The sequence below is a fragment of the Bombina bombina genome, chromosome 1, assembly GCF_027579735.1.
Source record: "Bombina bombina isolate aBomBom1 chromosome 1, aBomBom1.pri, whole genome shotgun sequence".
NCBI classification, from domain to species: domain Eukaryota; kingdom Metazoa; phylum Chordata; class Amphibia; order Anura; family Bombinatoridae; genus Bombina; species Bombina bombina.
Window position 1 is genome coordinate 55,908,646 of NC_069499.1, and position 21,212 is coordinate 55,929,857.

A 21,212-nucleotide genomic window follows, 5' to 3' on the forward strand; every position below is an offset into this window, starting at 1 on the left:
AAATTCCATAACTGCTACATGATCTCTAAAAAAAAAAAAAAAAAAAAAAAAAAAGGAACAATTGACTGAAAGGGCAGGAAAAATAGTGTTAAATGTACGTCTTATTTGAATGTCAAACTAAGTGCTTTTGTATTGTCTATTTATTATGCATTTGCTGATTATGCAATTCTACTGTGTTAAGTGGTCCTTAGCAAAACTGATACATGGAGGGGATTATTTTTTTTTAAACAAAAGCCAGCCTCACATTCTGTAGCTCAAAAATTCAAAATGAAGAACATAATCTTGTAGGGGAGACGAGGTGGGTTGGAAGGAGCAGACCTCCCAAACAGCAGATTAAAAGACATTAGGTCGTTATCAAGCTGACTTAATCACTTAACGAACCAAAATGTAAATCAACAAATTACTCAAAAAGTATAAACAGCTGCAGATTAGGATCGAGTCACCCCATAGTCTAACACTCAGGATTAAAGAGAGGTGATGCACCTATTTTATATGTAACACAAAAGCCGACCACAACTGCTCTTGGATTCTGGATGGGGAGAACATGTACCCTAAAAAGGCTGGCAGTCTATATGGCTTTCATTGCAAACTTGGCAGCGCTGGAAAGTATTTTTGTTTGCAAATCAAATAGCAGATTTAATTGTAATGTATTAACAGATTATGTTATATTAGAATATTTTTTAATAAAAGACCCCCCCAAAGAAATTTAGTATCAGATGTTCCGTCCAATGACTGAGTAGTTTAAATTTCTAAACACAAAGATAATGTGATCACACAGCCAACAGAGGAATTGTCAGAATATTTATGCACATATCTAATATATGAATTAGAATAACATTGATATAGTAATTTATCCTACTATCATTAATATGAGAGCACCACTGTGCTAGGTCCTCAATCTGCACAGTTATTACCTATGGGATTTGTCTGATGAAATGCAAATTGTTGATCTCTCAAGGAGGATACTTGTAATATTAAATGTTCAACATACTTTTCACAGTGTGAGATAGATTATCCTGAGTGTGTTCTGGATAAAACACAACAAATAGTGTCACACCAGCTGAAACGTGGTCAGTGTTTCATTTCACAGAAAAGGTTATCAGGCGGCACAAAGGATAGTACTTAAAAGGGATAGTAAAGTCAAAATTAAACTATCGTGGGTCAGATAGAGCATGCACGTTTAAAAAACAAAGTTCAAATTTAATTGCCTTATTCTCTTGTATGTTTAATCAAAGAGTAAACTTATGTGGACTCATAAGAGCAAGCACGTCTTTGATTTTGACTTTACTGTCCCTTTAAAACACAGTTACAACTCTTTAGAAAACATGATGCAATTTTTTTTTTCTTTTTCTTGTACCTTTAAAGCAGAACTTGACTATGTGGAAATACCTCACATCTTCTCTAGGCCTCATACCCAAGGGTACTAAGATAATACCACTGGGTGCTATACTTCCTGCAGAATTTCAAACACTAAAGCCCGTGACACACTGCAAGCGGAGCGTCGTGAAGCGAAGCAGCTGCTTCGCTCCGCGTCGCATCGCTTCTGAAGTTCAAATATTTCATCTCTGAGTGCTCAGCTACGCGACCTGACGCAGCAGAGTGCTCAGAGATGAAAAGGCAGGACACACTGAGCGCACACAGGTGCATGTACACGCTGCGCACCGCTCTGCTTGCAGTGTGTCACAGCCTTAATATGTAAGTGGGAAAATAAGGGCCTCTACAGAGTTGCAGACTTTTTAGATAAAGGTAAAATGCTCACATACACCCAACTGAAAGATAAACTTCAGCCGGACACCTTACATTGGTTCCTATATCTTCAGATATCCACCACAATATACAAATACAGACAAAACAAACCATTAAACCCATACACTACAACAGAACGCATTATTGCAACCCCAGGTAGAAATAAAAAACTAATATCACAACTATACTTAGCAATACAAGATGCAAAAAAAGGCTCCAAATTGCCGCTTCATGAGAACTGGGAAAGAGACTTAGGTGAAACATATGATGATGACAGATGGACACAAATACTTTCTAGGATTAGCAAGGGGCTGATATGCGCAGACCTTATCGAAAATTCTATTAAAACATCTTACAGGTGGTATCTTACACCCATAAGAACTGCACATTATACATTGCAGAAAAGTAGACTCTGTTACAGAGGCTGTGCAGAAATTGGAAATTATATGCATATGTGGTGGGAATGTGGGGAGATTAAACAAATTTGGAACAAATTATCTAAATTGATAAGTATCCTATTAGATAAATAATATTATTATAACTGTGTTGGTTATGCAAAATTGGGGAATGGGTAATAAAGGGATTATCTACCTTTTTAAACAACAAAAATTCTGGTGTTTACTGTCCCTTTAAGTCTTTCAAGAGTTATAACACGGTAGGGGATCTCTCCTAAACTTATTGCCACTAAGTCTTTTATGGGGAACCTATTTACATCTTAGATACAATTTGATCGTTCTCTCTCTGCTCGACGGGAAAGGTTATACAGTTATGAGTTTATTGTTTTACAGTTTCAAAAGTTAATGTTTATAATTATTAAAATAAAAAGGAAAACACATTAGAAAAGGGAGGGGAAGGAAGACTATAGATAATTTTGTTCCTACTTCAGGAAAATAAACAGGACCTCATATATTTCCTACGCCTGAAGGCAACTTCAGTAGGTGGGAGCTTTTCCTAGGACTCTATGGACTTTCAGAGATTTCAGTAATGATGGAGATACATTGGGAAAGCCGGATGGATATACTAATTGCTGAAAGAAGTTGTTTCATCCTCCAACTTTTTTTCATGCTGTTTGAGACAGATATATGGAATTATAAAACTTTATCAAACATGATAAGAGGTCCTGAGACTGTAACAATGAATATAAATATGTTTATCTGAACTAGGGGCATGATGTATTAGATATAATGTCTCTTGTCTTCCTTTCTGACAATAAAGATTATTTCAACTAAAGCAGAACTTGACAAACCCAGGCACCTTACAATTAGGTACTGGTTTAAAGACGGCAAAACACCCATGTGTGCCCCTTAAGACCCCCTGCAAGCCACCACCAGCTGCACCTAAAATGTATCTTGGTGCAGTTCAATCCTTTTTAGACCTTGTTGTAGCTGTAAAATACAATTCCAGCTTTTATTGGCTTATTACAGTATATAAGGTGTGTAGTATGATATATACACTGTATTTAATCAGCAACAACACATTGCTGGGAGCTAGCTGACTCCATCTCCATCTGGTGGTGAGCCAATGTGTTAAAGCATATGCGCATGGCCAGTTAGCTACTAAGCACTAGTGAGCATATTTAGATATGCTATTAAACAAATTATTCCAAGTAAACATGACAGCTGTTATCTGAAAAGTTTCATAAAACTGCATGCTCTAGCTGAACCATTTTGATATGCACGTCCCTTTAACCCCTTCCCTACCAGACCGTTATTCGATGCATTTTGTGTAAAAATATGCGTACTTTAATCTGGCTTTTCTTTGGCCTGAGGGTGCAAAGCGGTCCATATATAATGGGGTCTATTATACATATAATAAGCGCCAAAGACATATGTCACAACTACATTACATTTACTGCTTAGCCTAGGATCTGAACAAAGTCTGGTATGTTTTCGTCGGCCAATTGAAAACTTACATTATTTGTCACGTGATTGACATACCTTGAGAAGCGTCGCCATGCTGCCTGAGCAATATTCCAGCTGTATTTTCCTCGCTTCCTTGTTTGATTGGCTGTATATTATCTTCCAGGTGTCAGTCTCATCAGTTTGAAGCCAATGGGATTGCAGCGCTAATAAATCGTCATTTAGCAGCGACATGCTGTAAGTTAACTTGGTGCGCGTGTCCATGGTAACAGGAGGGATGCTGCGGTCCACGGCCTGCATGGCTAAACCGGCATCGGATTTGCGGTTGCGGGCTGCTGTTAATAAAGAGAGACCGAGGATGGAAAAATCCGGGCGTGCGGCCTCTGGCAAAATAAACCACCAGAAGGCAGCCCAAAGAGGGGGGCTCTGGACGCCCCTAGGTCTGGTGATCTTACTGTCATTCATCACTAGGTTCTACAGCTTGGCAGAACCGCCCCACGTGTGGTGAGTTCATCAATAACATGTCATTTTCAGTTCTATAATTCATGTTTGATGTTGAATATAAAATCCACAAGTTTTCCTTCATGATTCAGATATAGCATGCATTTTTTAAACCACATCTATTATCTAATTTGCTTCATTATCTTGGTATTTATTTTGGGAAAAGAATACTTAGGTAGGCTCAGGAGCAGCAATGCACTACTGACAGCAAACTGTTGATTGGTGGCTGCTCTTATATCCCTCTTGCCATTTGCTTACCTTATGTTTACATCTAGCTCCTGGTAGTGCACTGCTGTTCCTTCAGCAAAGGATAACAAGAGAATGCATCACATTTGATAATATAAGTAAACTGGTAAGTTGTTTAAAATTGTATGTTCTACCTGAATCATGAAAGATCATTTTTGGGTTTTATGTCCCTTTAATGTGATACATTGTGGTTAAAGTATGTCATGTTAGATGAAGAAGCCACCTCAGAAAATAACACAGTACAATTATACTGAATGTAAAGTTTAATGAATAAGTGCCCGGTTTTTAAAAATACTCTTAAAAACAGGGGGACTTTCATTCATTAAACTTTACAATGAAGCTGATTTTTAAAAACTACTTGCCTTTCTTTATGGAAAACAGACCAGCGATTCTCCGCCCACTTTTCCTGCTGTAATTAGCGTATCGATGAAGAAGCCGGCTTCCTCCAATCGCTGCGTAGCCTCACAAGTTGGACGCCAACGATTGGAGGAAGCCAGATTCTTCATTGATGTGCTAACTACAGCAGGAGAAGCGGGTGGAGAATCGGTGGTCTGTTTTCCATAAAGAAAGTTAAGTATTTAAAAAAAAAAAAACACAAAAAAAACACAGCTTCATTGTAAAGTTTAATGAGTATTTTTAAAAACTGGGCACTTATTCATTAAACTTTACATTCACTGTCTTGGTGACTTAGCAATGCAATACACTGTGAAATTATCTAATTTTCGAAAGATCAATAGAAACTTCTGAGTGCAGTGCCCCTTTAAGATTTTGATGCTACCCTAGAATTTGATAATTAAAAAACGCTTCTTGCAGGCATGAGAGTGTTGAATGTCTAGAATAAGAATGGACATATATTTGCTTTAGCCCAATAAACTGACATCCTATTATGACATTTAGAACCTATAACAATACCTTCTGTATTTATTTCCTTCCAGTTGGGATGAAACCCATTTTGGGAAGATGGGCAGTTACTACATAAACAGGACGTTTTTCTTTGACGTTCACCCACCCCTTGGAAAGGTAATTTGTTGTTTTAAAATATAGTTGTTGTGGTTTTAAAACATTTTTTTATTTAAGCATATTAAATGCATGCATATGTGGGTTTGTGTATATATCTGTGAGTATGTTTGTCAGTGTGCACAGTCCACACGCTCTTAGTTCTTTTATTTTACCCATGTCTTTTATGTATAATATACTCTGTATTATTGCCAATAGTAAAATTCAATATTAATTCCTTGTTTTGCAGATGCTGATTGGTCTTGCTGGTTACATGAGTGGTTATAATGGATCTTTTTCCTTCTTGAAGCCCGGCCAAAGCTATGAAACACACAACTACCTGGGGATGAGAGGTGTAAGACAGACTGATTTAAGTCTTTGTTTGTTTTTTGTTTACCCAATGTTTCCTGGTTCCAATGACATCATTTGCTAAATTAGATAGTTTTGATGGATACCAATTTGAAATTCACACACATTCTAAGTCTGATTTTTGTGCTTTATTAACAAGCATGTTTAGAATTTGTGCACTGATAGGTCACATATTAGACAAATGCTTTGTGTATGAAGGGTGGAAGAATACAGCAAGTGCTGTAAACCATTAGCATATCCAGGACAACATTACTGCCTTGAAATATATTTGAGATGGTGCCAGTGTCCTGTGTGTTCTCAAAAAATGTGCATTAGTCCGTTCCCCACTTTATCCAGTGTGTGTGGCTGATATTTGAGGCATTTAACCTTCCTTGGGGTGGTTCTCTGGGGGACGCTTGGTAGTATCAGTTGGGTGGTGCTGGAAAGGGAGGCGCGCTGTTAGATTTTCCCTGCTGGATGAAGTGACAAATGCTGAGGCTGAAGTGCGCTGGAGCCCAGGCCCGGGGACCATTCCTCCGGTGCCTGATACAAGCACACATTATTACTGTCAAGGGTTGTTGGGTTGCTAGCATACTTTCATGTTGTGCAGTTTATGCCTCTAAAATACATTATGATGTGTCTAAACAAGCACCTTCTTGCCTAAAACATGCAGTATGTAGGCCTTGATTCTAAAGGATGGTGATAGTATAAAGTTAAAGGGACAATCTAAACAAAAATTATTATTTAAAAAAGATAGATAACGCCTTTACTACCCATTCCCCAGCTTTGCGCAACCAACATTGTTATATTAATATACTTTATAACATGTAAACCTCTAAATGTCTGCCTGTTTCTAAGGCTCTACTTAATCACATGCTTTTGTATTTGGTTTTCACAATAGGAGACTGCTAGTTCATGTGGGCCATATAGATAACAATGTGTTCACGCCCGGGAAGTTATTTAGAGAGCTAGCACAACACAATACTAAATGCAACTCAGTAGATTTTAAATAGTCAGTCATGTGATCAGGGGATGCTTAGATACAAGGTAATCACAGAGGTAAAAAGTGTATTAATATAACAACTGCTGCCTAGGAGTCCAACTGCTTGCAGATCACCTTCACAAGAGCTGACTACAACATTGCGACTCTAGGCAGGGCCCTCTACCCATTTGATCCCTATAATTTCTACCTTGTATACCGCCTATGTTTATAGCGCTACAGAATCTGTTGGCGCTCTACAAATAACCGATAATAATAACTGTGTTGAGAATGGGTAATAATAGGATTATCTATCTTTTAAAACAATACAAATTCTATTGTAGACTATCCCCTTAATAAGGAGACCAAAAATAGTTTTTGCTATGATTTCCTTGATCACTGTTAACTTTCAATATTTAGCCATTATTGCTGAATTATCATCTAACTTCCAAATATCCTAATCCTTGGTGGTTTGTGAAGGGACTTATCTAATCAATGACTTTATGTTGTAAACCTTGGTGGAAGGTGGTTCAACCTTTTCATATAAAGGGCCACATTTTAAGATTGGTTTGAAAGTAAAATATACCCTTATGCTCAGTTGATTTCTCTTCAAGCTTCCTGACAAAACCATTTTACCACCACAGCAACTGCAAGATAATTTTTTGTTCTTAAATGCAAATACTTGTCTTAATGTATTTAAATGAACAACTATTACCTTTTTAATTACAGTACTTACTTTCTGATGGTACTTTAATATAAAAACGTATTAAAAATGACATAAAACTATGTTATGTTACATGTATAAGCTCTGTTATGACATGTTAATATTGCCTAAATAACATAAGATATTGTTGTTTACACTTGTTTCATCCCCTCTCCAAACTGTCCCATTTTACAGAAGCAAATATTCCGAAACCTAAACCTTTTTTCCGGTATTAGAATGGTTGCATGATTATTATGTCAGCATTTGGGTACATAACTGCTTTAGGGTTGCAAGTGACAGGAATCAAGAAGCAATAGAAATAGCTTTTAAAGGGACAGTAATGTCAAAATCAAACTTTTATGATTTAGATAGGACTGTTTAAACCAGCATTTTTCAACCGTGGTCCTCAAGTACCTGTAACAGGCCAGGTTTTCATTATAGCTGAAATAATTAGCTGATGGGATAGATCAGGTTGGTAACATAATTACTGACCAACTGATTATTCCACCTGTGCTCTAGTTCAGCTATAATAAAAACATGGCCTTTTGGGGGTACTTGAGAACCGCGGTTGAGAAACACTGAGTTAAACAACTAATTTACTTGTATTATATTTACTTTGTTCTCTTTGTAGCCTTTGTTAAATAACATACTCAGGAGTGTTTGTCAGGGGTGGATCATGTACAGTGTGGATAATTTATATGAGGATCTTTTTTTGCAGTTATGTGCCTTCATGGGTTCCTGGCTCCCACCATTTGCTTTTCTTATAGTCTTGGAGCTATCTAAGTCCTTGCCTGCGGCTCTACTCACTGCTGCGCTTATTATTTTAGGTAAGAATTTTTCTTAGTTACCTATAGATAAGATCAGCTTAGCACTCCTTAAAGGGACACTGAACTAAAATTTTTTCTTTTGTGATTCAGATAGAGCATGACATTTTAAGCAACTTTCTAATTTTACTCCTATTATCAAATGTTCTTTATTCTCTTGGTATCTTTATTTGAAATGCAAGTTTAGATGCCGGCCCATTCTTGGTGAACAACCTAGGTTGTCCTTGCTGATTGGTGGATAAATTCATCCACCAATCAAAAACTGCTGTCCAGAGTTCTGAACCAAGTAAAAAGCTTAGATGCCTTCTTTTTATATAGAAATAGCAAGAGAACGAAGAAACATTGATAATATGAGTAAATTAGAAAGTTGCTCAAAATTGCATGCTCTATCTGAATAACAAAATACATTTTTTTGGGTTCAGTGTCCCTTTAAGGGGGTGTCTAATCCGTTCCATACTAAGGGGTTGACTTTGAATTTATTTTCCATGCCTATGAACTTTTCTAAGAAACTGAGAGCACAAGATCTATATTTATATTTTCTTTTAACCAACTTTGAGTCTGACATGATCACTTGTTTATAAAGATAAGTTCTAAAAATATATATCTAGACACAGAAAATGATGCATTGGATTAGCAGCATGAGGTACATTAAACCATATGCAGACAAAATGAATCCTCTGTGTGTTGTGAATTGGGAGTGGTGGAGAAGCCGGAGTAAAATCACTGCAGGGCTACAATTACAGGATCAGTCTCCCATTATGTCAGTGAAACGGCTCTCCTCCTCCTGTTTTTGTCTTTTTTAAAGGGACATAAAAATACACAAAGCAAATTATTGCACAATTGCTTACATATAAATTATATTTATAGTTTTATTATATTTAATTGGCCACAGCAGAGAAGGTAAACTAAGTTGCAACATGGAAGCTCCCATTGTTTTATAGACACTAAAACTTTACACTTATTTTCTCAATATTTAAACAGCTAATGAAACGTTATAAAATACATCTACATGTTATTGTCAGACTAATCTTTTCTTTGAATGCATCATTCTATCTAGCATTTATTTAGTGTTTAATGTCCCTTTAGAGACTGCAAGTCTGGTGGTAGTGCAGAGGAGAAGTACCAGCTAATTTGTTTTAAGTTCCACATTTGGCGCTGATGCCAAATTTATGTAAATTTTAAGTCTCGCCCCACCTTTTGGGATGAAAACTTTCAAGACTCAGTGCAGCATACAAACAAGAACAAAAGACAGGGGAACCAAAAATGCATGAAATTGTAAAGTAAGGCTGTTTAAAATTGCACTTGATGCAAACTATAAAATAAATAAGCTCTAGAATCTGATATGTAAGCACAAAAAAAAAAATAAAAAAAAAATATATATATATATATATATATATATATATATATATATATATACACACACACACAAGATAGTAGTTTACTCTTCAGAATCTTCTTAATTGTTAAACAATTAAGAGAGTAAAACAAAATAATAGAAGATACCTGCAACAGCATTTGTATGAGGCTTTTACTCAGTAACTTATAATATGTTTAAGCCTGTTTATTGTGGCAATTTAAAATCTATTTGCATGTTAAATGGTGCTGAAAATGTTTTTCATATGCAGCAGGAGTGTGCAGCTGTGATTTGCATCAGTTTGGCCTGGAAATATGATGATAAAGGGATGGAAGAATATGTCAACCATGATTGATTTTTTTTTTTTATACACATTGCAAGCACTTAATAATGGAACATTCTAGAGCATGTCATTTTAGCACCAGTGAACCCCACAATGCTATGTGTTTAACTCCTGCAGTTGGTATACTGCCGGTGATCTAACAAGCAGCGGCAGTCGCACTACCCAGTTGAGCTAGTGACGCTGCTGAATGGGTCACCGGCTGTATCTGCTGCCACTCCTACTGATTACTTTAACTATGCGTTTAACCCAGTTAGTGTTATCAGTGCTACAATAACATGCTCTAAGAAATTAGTTCAGGGGATCTTTACCAGTGGTATAGAAACCAAATGATGGGGTAGGGGACGGAATCTCTGAATAATTCCTAGCTATCCATGTGTAAGATAAAAACTAGCTATTAAAGGGACACTGAACCCACTTTTTTTTTCGTGATTCAGATAGAGAATGCAATTTTAAGCAACTTTCTAATTTACGCCTATTTTTTTCTTCATTCTCTTGCTATCTTTATTTAAAAAGGAAGGCATCTAAGCTAAGGAGCCAGCCAATTTTTGGTTCTGAACACTGGACAGGACTTGTTTATTAGTGGGTGAATTTATCCACCAATCAGTAAGAACAACCCAGGTTGTTCACTAACAATGGGCCAGCATCTAAACTTACATTCTTGCTTTTCAAATAAAGATACCAAGAGAATGAAGAAAATTTGACAATAGAAGTAAATTTAGAAAGTTGCTTAAAATTGCATGCTCTTTCTGAATCCAGAAAGAAAAAATTTGGGTTTGGTGACCCTTTAATGACTTTTGAAGTCAGACTGGTATGTAATAGGACTGGTGGTGATGATGATTTCTGGTGAGGGGCTATGGGGACATATTGGGCAATCTATTGGGGTCTGTAATTGTAAAAAGGTTAAGAACCCCTGAATTAGAGTAAGTAATTTTTTCACAATCATTTTTCTTTAATGAAATAGTGATCTAAAGATAGAACTCAAATAAACTACTAAAATAGTTCATGCAAACCATAGTATGTGATTCTCAAAAAATGTTACAATGAGAAATGTGCCTTTCTTTGTTTTTAACTTTAGACGTAATTTTGTTTAACCGTCCTCGGCTGAGTTCTATAAGAATCAAAGTAAAACATGAGGATTTATAGGAAACTCTGTATTAAACAAGAAGAATACATTTACAGGGAGGGATACATGCATTACAGAGATAGTTATACAGAGAAATGCAAAGGGATATATATATAATCTTATTTTAAAAAAAAAATTCCGCTAGCAAAACAATATTTTTTAATGTTTCATTGACATTGTATTCATATGCATCATATCAAAATTTGGACATATTCTTTTTTTAACCGTGTGCTGACTTGTCCAGGGGCAATAACAGATTTCCTACAGGGGTCCCTGTGATTATTATGTGGTGCTAGACAACGAAAAACCTGGTTTTTGAAAAATATTAGAAACATTTGAATCTATCAGTTGTACGGCAGGATGAGGTCTCATCTTTTATGAATATTCTTATTTTTTAAGTTGTACTTCAGTCTTTGCTAAGTGACTCTTTTGTGAACATTTTAGGATGCAGAGTGTACACGTCAGCCAGGCTCCCTGAGCAATGGGACAGGCTGGTTGTGAAGGGAGTGCAGCTTTGTTCTTCCAGCTGGCGCACTATGCCCTCTGCAATCTAATATCTCTGCAGAAGATCACATCTTCCCTTCCCAGCCACTGTTCTGCCCGGGGGACAGTTACCAGCCTGCTCCCTTGTCCTATTCACCCCAACTAGGGCTAATTATTTTCAGTCTCAGAATAACAGTTACATTACATACATGGTCTCCCCTAGATTCATTGCTACTGTATCTGATATTAGGTGCGTATATCAATCACTGCATGTATTTTTTTTTTCCCACCTTCCTTAGACACTGGCTGCATCACTTTGTCACAGTATATCCTACTGGATCCGATCCTGATGTTCTTTATTATGGGAGCTGTGCTGTGCATGGTGAAGTTTCAGTCCTGTGCCAAAAAGTGAGTAGAAAATAAAATAATAATACTTTACTGTAGTAAAAAAAAAATACTCCTACATAGCAATTCACTGCAGACCTCTGTGTCAGCTAAGGGGTTAATTCATGGCTAAAAAACATGCTGTACTTTTTTTTTTTTTTCCAGGCCGTTTAGCTCCTCCTGGTGGTTGTGGCTGAGTCTGACTGGTGTTAATTTGGCTGGAGCTCTAGGAGTCAAATTTGTTGGACTCTTTGTTGTTATTATGGTGGGTCTGAACACGGCTCAGGACCTGTGGCAGCTGTTGGGGGAGCTAAGTCTTACAATGGTAGGTGCAAGATGGATGCAGTGTTTCAGATTTTGCACAGTAGCCCTTAGCTCGTAATTCATAAAGAAACGTGTGTTTTAGCTTCAGTTATGTCTACTCCAGAATTGTTGTTTAAAAAAAAAAATATAATCCCTTTCTCTTGTTAAGTGTATCCAGTCCACGGATCATCCATTACTTATGGGATATTAACTCCTCCCCAACAGGAAGTGCAAGAGGATTCACCCAGCAGAGCTGCTATATAGCTCCTCCCCTAACTGCCATTACCAGTCATTCTCTTGCACCCAACGAATAGATAGGATGTGTGAGAGGACTGTGGTGATTATACTTAGTTTCATACCTTCAATCAAAAGTTTGTTATTTTATAATAGCACCGGAGTGTGTTATTCCTTCTCTGGTAGAATTTGAAGAAGAATCTACCTGAGTTTTTCTATGATTTTAGCCGGAGTAGTTAAGATCATATTGCTGTTTCTCGGCCATCTGAGGAGAGGTAAACTTCAGATCAGGGGACAGCGGGCAGATTAATCTGCAAAGAGGTATGTAGCAGCTTATTATTTTCTGACAATGGAATTGATGAGAAAATTCTGCCATACCGATATAATGTAAACTCAGCCTTAAATGCAGTAGCAGCAACTGGTATCAGGCTGTCATGTATGTATATTTTACACTTCAGTATTCTGGGGAATGGCACTTCACTGGAATTATACTGTATGCATAAAACTTTAGCCTAATTTGCAGGGACTAGCAACAGGCTTTTTAATAACACTCAATTTATTAATGTTAAACGTTTTTTGCTGGCATGTAAAATCGTTTAATTTTCTGAGGTACTGGGTGAAAAAATGTTTTGGGCACTATTTTTTTCCACTTGGCAGTCGTTTTATTTAATTTATGACAGTTTACTGATCTCTCTCACTGTTATGTGTGAGGGGGAGGGACCTTTTTTGGTGCTTTTGCTACGCATCAAAAAATTCAGTCAGAAGTTTGTCTTCCCTGCATGATCCGGTTCATCTCTACAGAACTCAGGGGTCTTCAAAACTTGTTTTGAGGGAGGTAATCACTCACAGCAGAGCTGTGAGATTGTAGTTGACTGTGATAAAAAAAACCAGTTTATTTCTGTATTTATTTTTTTTTTCTGCTATCAGGTTTAGTTATCCTTTGCTAATGGGAGCAATCCTTTGCTAAAATTGTGTTTTTTTACAAAGATTTGATGCTATAACTTTTCAGTTTATTAATTTTCAACTGTCATAACTTTTTCTGTGCTTCTTATAGGCACAGTACGTTTTCATATTATAGTAAATTACTTTCCAAGTTGCTAGTTTATTTGCTAGTGTGTTAAACATGTCTGATTCAGAGGAAGATATCTGTGCTATATGTGCTAAAGCCAAAGTGGAGCCCAATAGAAATTTATGTACTAACTGTATTGATGCTACTTTAAATAAAAGTCAATCTGTACAAATTGAACATATTTCACCAAACAACGAGGGGAGAGTTATGCCGACTAACTCGCCTCACGTGTCAGTACCTGCATCTCCCGCTCGGGAGGTGCGTGATATTGTAGCGCCGAGTACATCTGGGCGGCCATTACAAATCACATTACAGGATATGGCTACTGTTATGACTGAAGTTTTGGCTAAATTACCAGAACTAAGAGGTAAGCGTGATCACTCTGGGGTGAGAACAGAGTGCGCTGATAATATTAGGGCCATGTCAGACACTGCGTCACAATTTGCAGAACATGAGGACGGAGAGCTTCATTCTGCGGGTGACGGTTCTGATCCAAACAAACTGGATTCAGATATTTCAAATTTTAAATTTAAGCTGGAAAACCTCCGTGTATTACTAGGGGAGGTGTTAGCGGCTCTGAATGATTGTAACACAGTTGCAATACCAGAGAAAATGTGTAGGTTGGATAAATATTTTGCGGTACCGGCGAGTACTGACGTTTTTCCTATACCTAAGAGACTTACTGAAATTGTTACTAAGGAGTGGGATAGACCCGGTGTGCCGTTCTCACCCCCTCCGATATTTAGAAAGATGTTTCCAATAGACGCCACCACACGGGACTTATGGCAAACGGTACCTAAGGTGGAGGGAGCAGTTTCTACTTTAGCTAAGCGTACCACTATCCCGGTGGAGGATAGCTGTGCCTTTTCAGATCCAATGGATAAAAAGTTAGAGGGTTACCTTAAGAAAATGTTTGTTCAACAAGGTTTTATATTGCAACCTCTTGCATGCATTGCGCCTGTCACGGCTGCAGCAGCATTTTGGTTTGAGTCTCTGGAAGAGACACTTGAATCAGCTCCATTAGATGAGATTACACACAAGCTTAAAGCCCTTAAGTTAGCTAACTCATTTATTTCAGATGCCGTAGTACATTTAACTAAACTTACGGCTAAGAATTCCGGATTCGCCATTCAGGCACGCAGAGCACTGTGGCTAAAATCCTGGTCAGCTGACGTTACTTCTAAATTGCTTAATATACCTTTCAAAGGGCAGACCTTATTCGGGCCCGGGTTGAAAGAAATTATCGCTGACATTACAGGAGGTAAAGGCCATGCCCTGCCTCAAGACAGAGCCAAACCTAAGGCTAGACAGTCTAATTTTCGTTCCTTTCGTAATTTCAAAGCAGGAGCAGCATCAACTTCCTCTGCACCAAAACAGGAAGGAGCTGTTGCTCGCTACAGACAAGGCTGGAGACCTAACCAGTCCTGGAACAAGGGCAAGCAGGCCAGGAAACCTGCTGCTGCCCCTAAGACAGCATGAATCGAGGGCCCCCGATCCGGGAACGGATCTAGTGGGGGGCAGACTTTCTCTCTTCGCCCAGGCTTGGGCAAGAGATGTCCAGGATCCCTGGGCGTTAGAGATCATATCTCAGGGATACCTTCTAGACTTCAAATTCTCTCCCCCAAGAGGGAGATTTCATCTGTCAAGGTTGTCAACAAACCAAATAAAGAAAGAGGCGTTTCTACGCTGCGTACAAGATCTTTTATTAATGGGAGTGATCCATCCGGTTCCGCGGTCGGAACAAGGACAAGGGTTTTACTCAAATCTGTTTGTGGTTCCCAAAAAAGAGGGAACTTTCAGGCCAATCTTGGATTTAAAGATCCTAAACAAATTCCTAAGAGTTCCATCGTTCAAAATGGAAACTATTCGGACAATTTTACCCATGATCCAAAAGGGTCAGTACATGACCACAGTGGATTTAAAGGATGCTTACCTTCACATACCGATTCACAAAGATCATTACCGGTATCTAAGGTTTGCCTTTCTAGACAGGCATTACCAGTTTGTAGCTCTTCCATTCGGATTGGCTACGGCTCCGAGAATCTTCACAAAGGTTCTGTGTGCTCTTCTGGCGGTACTAAGACCGCGAGGAATTGCGGTAGCTCCGTACCTAGACGACATTCTGATACAAGCTTCAAGCTTTCAAACTGCCAAGTCTCATACAGAGTTAGTACTGGCATTTCTAAGGTCGCATGGATGGAAGGTGAACGAAAAGAAGAGTTCTCTCTTTCCACTCACAAGAGTTCCCTTCTTGGGGACTCTTATAGATTCTGTAGAAATGAAGATTTACCTGACAGAAGACAGGTTAACAAAGCTTCAAAATGCATGCCGTGTCCTTCATTCCATTCAACACCCGTCAGTAGCTCAATGCATGGAGGTGATCGGCTTAATGGTAGCAGCAATGGACATAGTACCCTTTGCACGTCTACATCTCAGACCGCTGCAATTGTGCATGCTAAGTCAGTGGAATGGGGATTACTCAGACTTGTCCCCTACTCTGAATCTGGATCAAGAGACCAGAAATTCTCTTCTATGGTGGCTTTCTCGGCCACATCTGTCCAGGGGGATGCCAGTCAGCAGGCCGGACTGGACAATTGTAACAACAGACGCCAGCCTACTAGGTTGGGGCGCTGTCTGGAATTCTCTGAAGGCTCAGGGACAATGGAATCAGGAGGAGAGTCTCCTACCAATAAACATTCTGGAATTGAGAGCAGTTCTCAATGCCCTTCTGGCTTGGCCCCAGTTAACAACTCGGGGGTTCATCAGGTTTCAGTCGGACAACATCACGACTGTAGCTTACATCAACCATCAGGGAGGGACAAGAAGCTCCCTAGCAATGATGGAAGTATCAAAGATAATTCGCTGGGCAGAGTCTCATTCTTGCCACCTGTCAGCAATCCACATCCCGGGAGTGGAGAACTGGGAGGCGGATTTCTTAAGTCGTCAGACTTTTCATCCGGGGGAGTGGGAACTTCATCCGGAGGTCTTTGCCCAAATACTTCGACGTTGGGGCAAACCAGAGATAGATCTCATGGCGTCTCGACAGAACGCCAAGCTTCCTCGTTACGGGTCCAGATCCAGGGATCCGGGAGCGGTTCTGATAGATGCTTTGACAGCACCTTGGACCTTCGGGATGGCTTATGCGTTTCCACCCTTCCCGATGCTTCCTCGATTGATTGCCAGAATCAAACAGGAGAGAGCATCAGTGATTCTAATAGCGCCTGTATGGCCACGCAGGACTTGGTATGCAGATCTAGTGGACATGTCATCCTGTCCACCTTGGTCGCTACCTCTGAAACAGGACCTTCTGATCCAGGGTCCCTTCAAACATCAAAATCTAATTTCTCTGAAGCTGACTGCTTGGAAATTGAACGCTTGATTTTATCAAAACGTGGTTTTTCTGAGTCAGTTATTGATACCTTAATACAGGCTAGGAAGCCTGTTACCAGAAAGATTTACCATAAGATATGGCGCAAATACTTATATTGGTGCGAATCCAAGAGTTACTCATGGAGTAAGGTTAGGATTCCGAGGATATTGTCTTTTCTACAAGAAGGTTTAGAAAAGGGTTTATCCGCTAGTTCCTTAAAGGGACAGATTTCAGCTCTGTCCATTCTTTTACACAAACGTCTGTCAGAAGTTCCGGACGTTCAAGCTTTTTGTCAGGCTTTAGCTAGGATCAAGCCTGTGTTTAAAACTGTTGCTCCACCATGGAGTTTGAACTTAGTTCTTAATGTTTTACAGGGGGTTCCGTTTGAACCCCTTCATTCCATTGATATCAAGTTGTTATCTTGGAAAGTTCTGTTTTTAATGGCGATTTCCTCGGCTCGAAGAGTCTCTGAGTTATCTGCCTTACATTGTGATTCTCCTTATCTGATTTTTCATTCAGACAAGGTAGTTCTGCGTACTAAACCTGGGTTCCTACCTAAGGTGGTCACTAACAGGAATATCAATCAAGAGATTGTGGTTACATCTTTGTGTCCTAATCCTTCTTCGAAAAAGGAACGTCTGCTACACAATCTAGATGTAGTCCGTGCCCTGAAATTTTATCTACAGGCAACTAAGGATTTTCGACAAACGTCTTCCCTGTTTGTCGTTTATTCTGGTCAGAGGAGAGGTCAAAAAGCTTCGGCTACCTCTCTCTCCTTTTGGCTTCGTAGCATAATACGGTTAGCCTATGAGACTGCTGGACAGCAGCCTCCTGAAAGAATTACAGCACATTCTACTAGAGCTGTGGCTTCCACTTGGGCCTTTAAGAATGAGGCTTCTGTTGAACAGATTTGCAAGGCTGCAACTTGGTCTTCTCTTCATACTTTTTCCAAATTTTACAAATTTGACACTTTTGCTTCTTCGGAGGCTGTTTTTGGGAGAAAGTTTCTTCAGGCAGTGGTTCCTTCCGTATAAAGAGCCTGCCTGTCCCTCCCGTCATCCGTGTACTTTAGCTTTGGTATTGGTATCCCATAAGTAATGGATGATCCGTGGACTGGATACACTTAACAAGAGAAAACATAATTTATGCTTACCTGATAAATTTATTTCTCTTGTAGTGTATCCAGTCCACGGCCCGCCCTGTCACTTTAAGGCAGGTAATTTTTCCATTAAACTACAGTCACCACTGTACCCTATGGTTTTCCTTTCTCTGCATGTTTTCGGTCGAATGACTGGTAATGGCAGTTAGGGGAGGAGCTATATAGCAGCTCTGCTGGGTGAATCCTCTTGCACTTCCTGTTGGGGAGGAGTTAATATCCCATAAGTAATGGATGATCCGTGGACTGGATACACTACAAGAGAAATAAATTTATCAGGTAAGCATAAATTATGTTTTTATTACCCTTTCCCCAGATTTGCATAAGAAACACGGTTGTTTTAAAGTGAAAGTCAATCCTAGTGTTTGTGAAATGCTAAGATTGGCTATTGAAACAAATAAAGGTGACTTTTATTCATGAAGTATAAAATACTTCATGCTGAAAGCTCCTTAACTTGTTTCAAGCGTTCGCCGTTCTGAGCTGCTCAGACAGCCCACTGCAGATCGCTGTTTTGCTAGAGAGATGAACTTTTCTCCTTGAGTCAATATATATGTGGGAAATCCAGCTTGGCGCCCTTGGCATCCGGATTTTCCGCACAGCTATTTGCTAAGAGGTGGAAACGTCACCTCTCGAGCAGCTCAGAACGACGAACGCTTGAAACAAAGGATCTTTCAGCATGAAGTATTTTATACTTCATGACTGAAAGTCCCCTTTATTTGTTTCACAAACGCTAGGATTGACTTTCACTTTGATACACTTTTTACCCATTTGATTACCTTGTATCTAAGTCTCTGAAGACTGCCCCCTTATCTCAGTTCTTTTGACACTTGCAATTTAGCCAATCAGTGCCCTCTCATAAGTAACTCCACAGGTGTGAGCAAAATGTTATCTATATGGCACACATGAACTAATGCCCTCTAATTGTGAAAAACTGTAAAATGCTATGAGATGAGAGGTGGCCTTAAAGGGCTTAGGAATTGGCATATGAGCCTACCTAGGGTTTGCTTTCAACTAAGAATACCAAGAGAACAAAGCAAATTTGATGATAACAGTAAATTGAAAGGTTGTTTAAAAGTACATGCCCTATCTGAATTATGAAAGTTTAATTTTGACTAGACTGTCCCCTTTAAGCAAATGTCTTTATAACGGCTCCCATTCCAGAGCATTTGAATTTAAGTGTGAATGCAAGCTATGGAGGATTGTATATATTATATAATATATATACAATCCACCCAAATATATATTGATATATAATATATATATATTAAAGTGATAGGAAAGTAAATTTTTTAAATCATGTTGAAAAAGCATTTGTAGCTGGTGATTGGGGGTTACACACACATGCCTCTTGTAATTGGCTCACCAAATGTGCTCAGCTAGCTCCCATTTGAGCAGTGCTTTGCAGGGATTAAGCATGCAATTATGTACAAACAATAGTGCAACAATAAAATACTCCTTTTTTTTCTTTTTGTACTTTTATGTCCCTTAAAGGACCACTCAATGCAGTAGAATTGCATAATTAACAGGTGCATTATAAAAAGACAATGTTTTAACACCTACTCTGAAATTTCAATAAGCAGCAACAGTAGATTTTATTTTTTTATTTTTTCTGCCAAATGTTTTTTTCTCCCTCACATTTTACGGCCTCCTGTATCATGTGACAGACACCAGCCAATCCGACTAGTATACATATACCCTGTGAGCTTGTGCACATGCTCAGTAGGACCCCAGAACGTGTGAATATAAAGACTCTGCAAAATTTGATAATGGAAGAAAATTGGAAAGTGTCTTACAACTGCTTCTCTATCTTACTCGTAAAAGTTTGACTTGAGTATTCATTTAAGCTCTATTTGCTAAACTATTCATACTTGTCAGATGAGCTGGAGTATGAGTTAGTAAAGCAACTTGATTTGTTAAAGATATAACTGGAAAGTCTAGTTAAATAGATACAAAAGTCAAAATTAAAGGGACTATCTACTCTAGAATTGTTATTGTTTAAAAAGATAATCGTTTTATTACCCATTTCCAAGATTTGCATAACAAACACGGTTATATTACACTTTTTACCTCTGTGATTACCTTGTATTTAAGCCTCCCAAGACTGCCCCCTTATCTCCGTTCTTTTGACAGACTTGCAATTTAGCCAATCAGTGCTGATTCATAACATTTTGCTCACTCCCATGAAGTTATTTATCTATATGGCACACTTGAACTAACACTTTCTAGCTGTGAAAAACTGTCAAAATGCACTGAGATAAGAGGTGGCCTTCAAGGGCTTAGAAATTGGCATATAATTCTAGATTGTAAGTTCCCACGGGAATAGGGCCCTCGATTCCTCCTGTATGTGTTTGTAAATTCTGACCTGTCTCTTAGTCTTAGAAGTTTTATACTATTGTTTTATTTAAATGATCTGTATTCATGGACAGCGCTGCAGAATATGATAGCGCTTCATAAATAAAGTATAATAATAATATAAGCCTGTTTTAAGATTGCTTTAGTTAATACTCCAATGAGATTATAGAGAAATATTTTATAAAAGCAGCTTCCGTTTGCCCCAACATTGAGATGCATGTGAATAAGTCCCGCCTTGTATGCCTAACTGCTTCTTGTCTTTGCGGATTCACAGGATGTTGTTTTACGGCACTTGGTTTCCCGTATACTCTGCTTAATCCTGTTGCCTCTTATCCTCTATTCAATCATTTTTGCTGCACATTTCACTGCACTCAATAAAAGGTAAACTGTACATATTATTTTGTCTGTAAATGGAGTGGGACCAGACATACTTTTTTATTAAACTGTATTAAGTCTTAATAAATACATAGGTATTTATTTCAGTACTATGGAAGATATTTTATTAGGCTCATGTTTCATCATGCATATATGTATAAGTGAGATAATAATATATATATATATATATATATATATATATATATATATATATATATAGTGTGTGTGTTGATTAACTAATTAAGCATGCTTTTATTTATAGAACAGAGCTTATTAAACTTTATTTTTCACCTGGGATCCCTTTTTTGCATTGGATTTTTTTTTTCACAACCTACATTATTATAATATAGTACAAAACAAACCACTTGTCAGATGGGTGTACGATTGTTTTGTTTTCCATCCATCAATATACCGCACAAGTGAGAGGGATTATTAGCAAAAAATAAGTAACTTCAGCTTTTGTA

At 38.3% G+C, this 21,212-nt stretch overlaps 2 protein-coding genes across 2 annotated transcripts in view; one reads left to right on the top strand and one right to left on the bottom strand.

The window, feature by feature from the left end:
• Positions 1-3,787, bottom strand: part of GSTZ1 (glutathione S-transferase zeta 1) — a 72,374-nt gene extending 68,587 nt beyond the window's left edge. Inside the window, exon 1 of the mRNA XM_053697368.1 lies at positions 3,684-3,787. Coding sequence (XP_053553343.1) covers positions 3,684-3,701 — 18 coding nt within the window. The 5' untranslated portion in view covers positions 3,702-3,787. The remainder of the gene's footprint in view (positions 1-3,683) is intronic.
• POMT2 (protein O-mannosyltransferase 2) overlaps positions 3,697-21,212 on the top strand; it is a 277,327-nt gene continuing 259,811 nt past the window's right edge. The window contains exons 1-7 of the mRNA XM_053697367.1: positions 3,697-4,109; positions 5,288-5,372; positions 5,599-5,703; positions 8,097-8,205; positions 11,805-11,913; positions 12,055-12,214; positions 20,648-20,754. Of these exons, the coding sequence (XP_053553342.1) occupies positions 3,868-4,109; positions 5,288-5,372; positions 5,599-5,703; positions 8,097-8,205; positions 11,805-11,913; positions 12,055-12,214; positions 20,648-20,754 (917 nt within the window). The 5' untranslated portion in view covers positions 3,697-3,867. The remainder of the gene's footprint in view (positions 4,110-5,287; positions 5,373-5,598; positions 5,704-8,096; positions 8,206-11,804; positions 11,914-12,054; positions 12,215-20,647; positions 20,755-21,212) is intronic.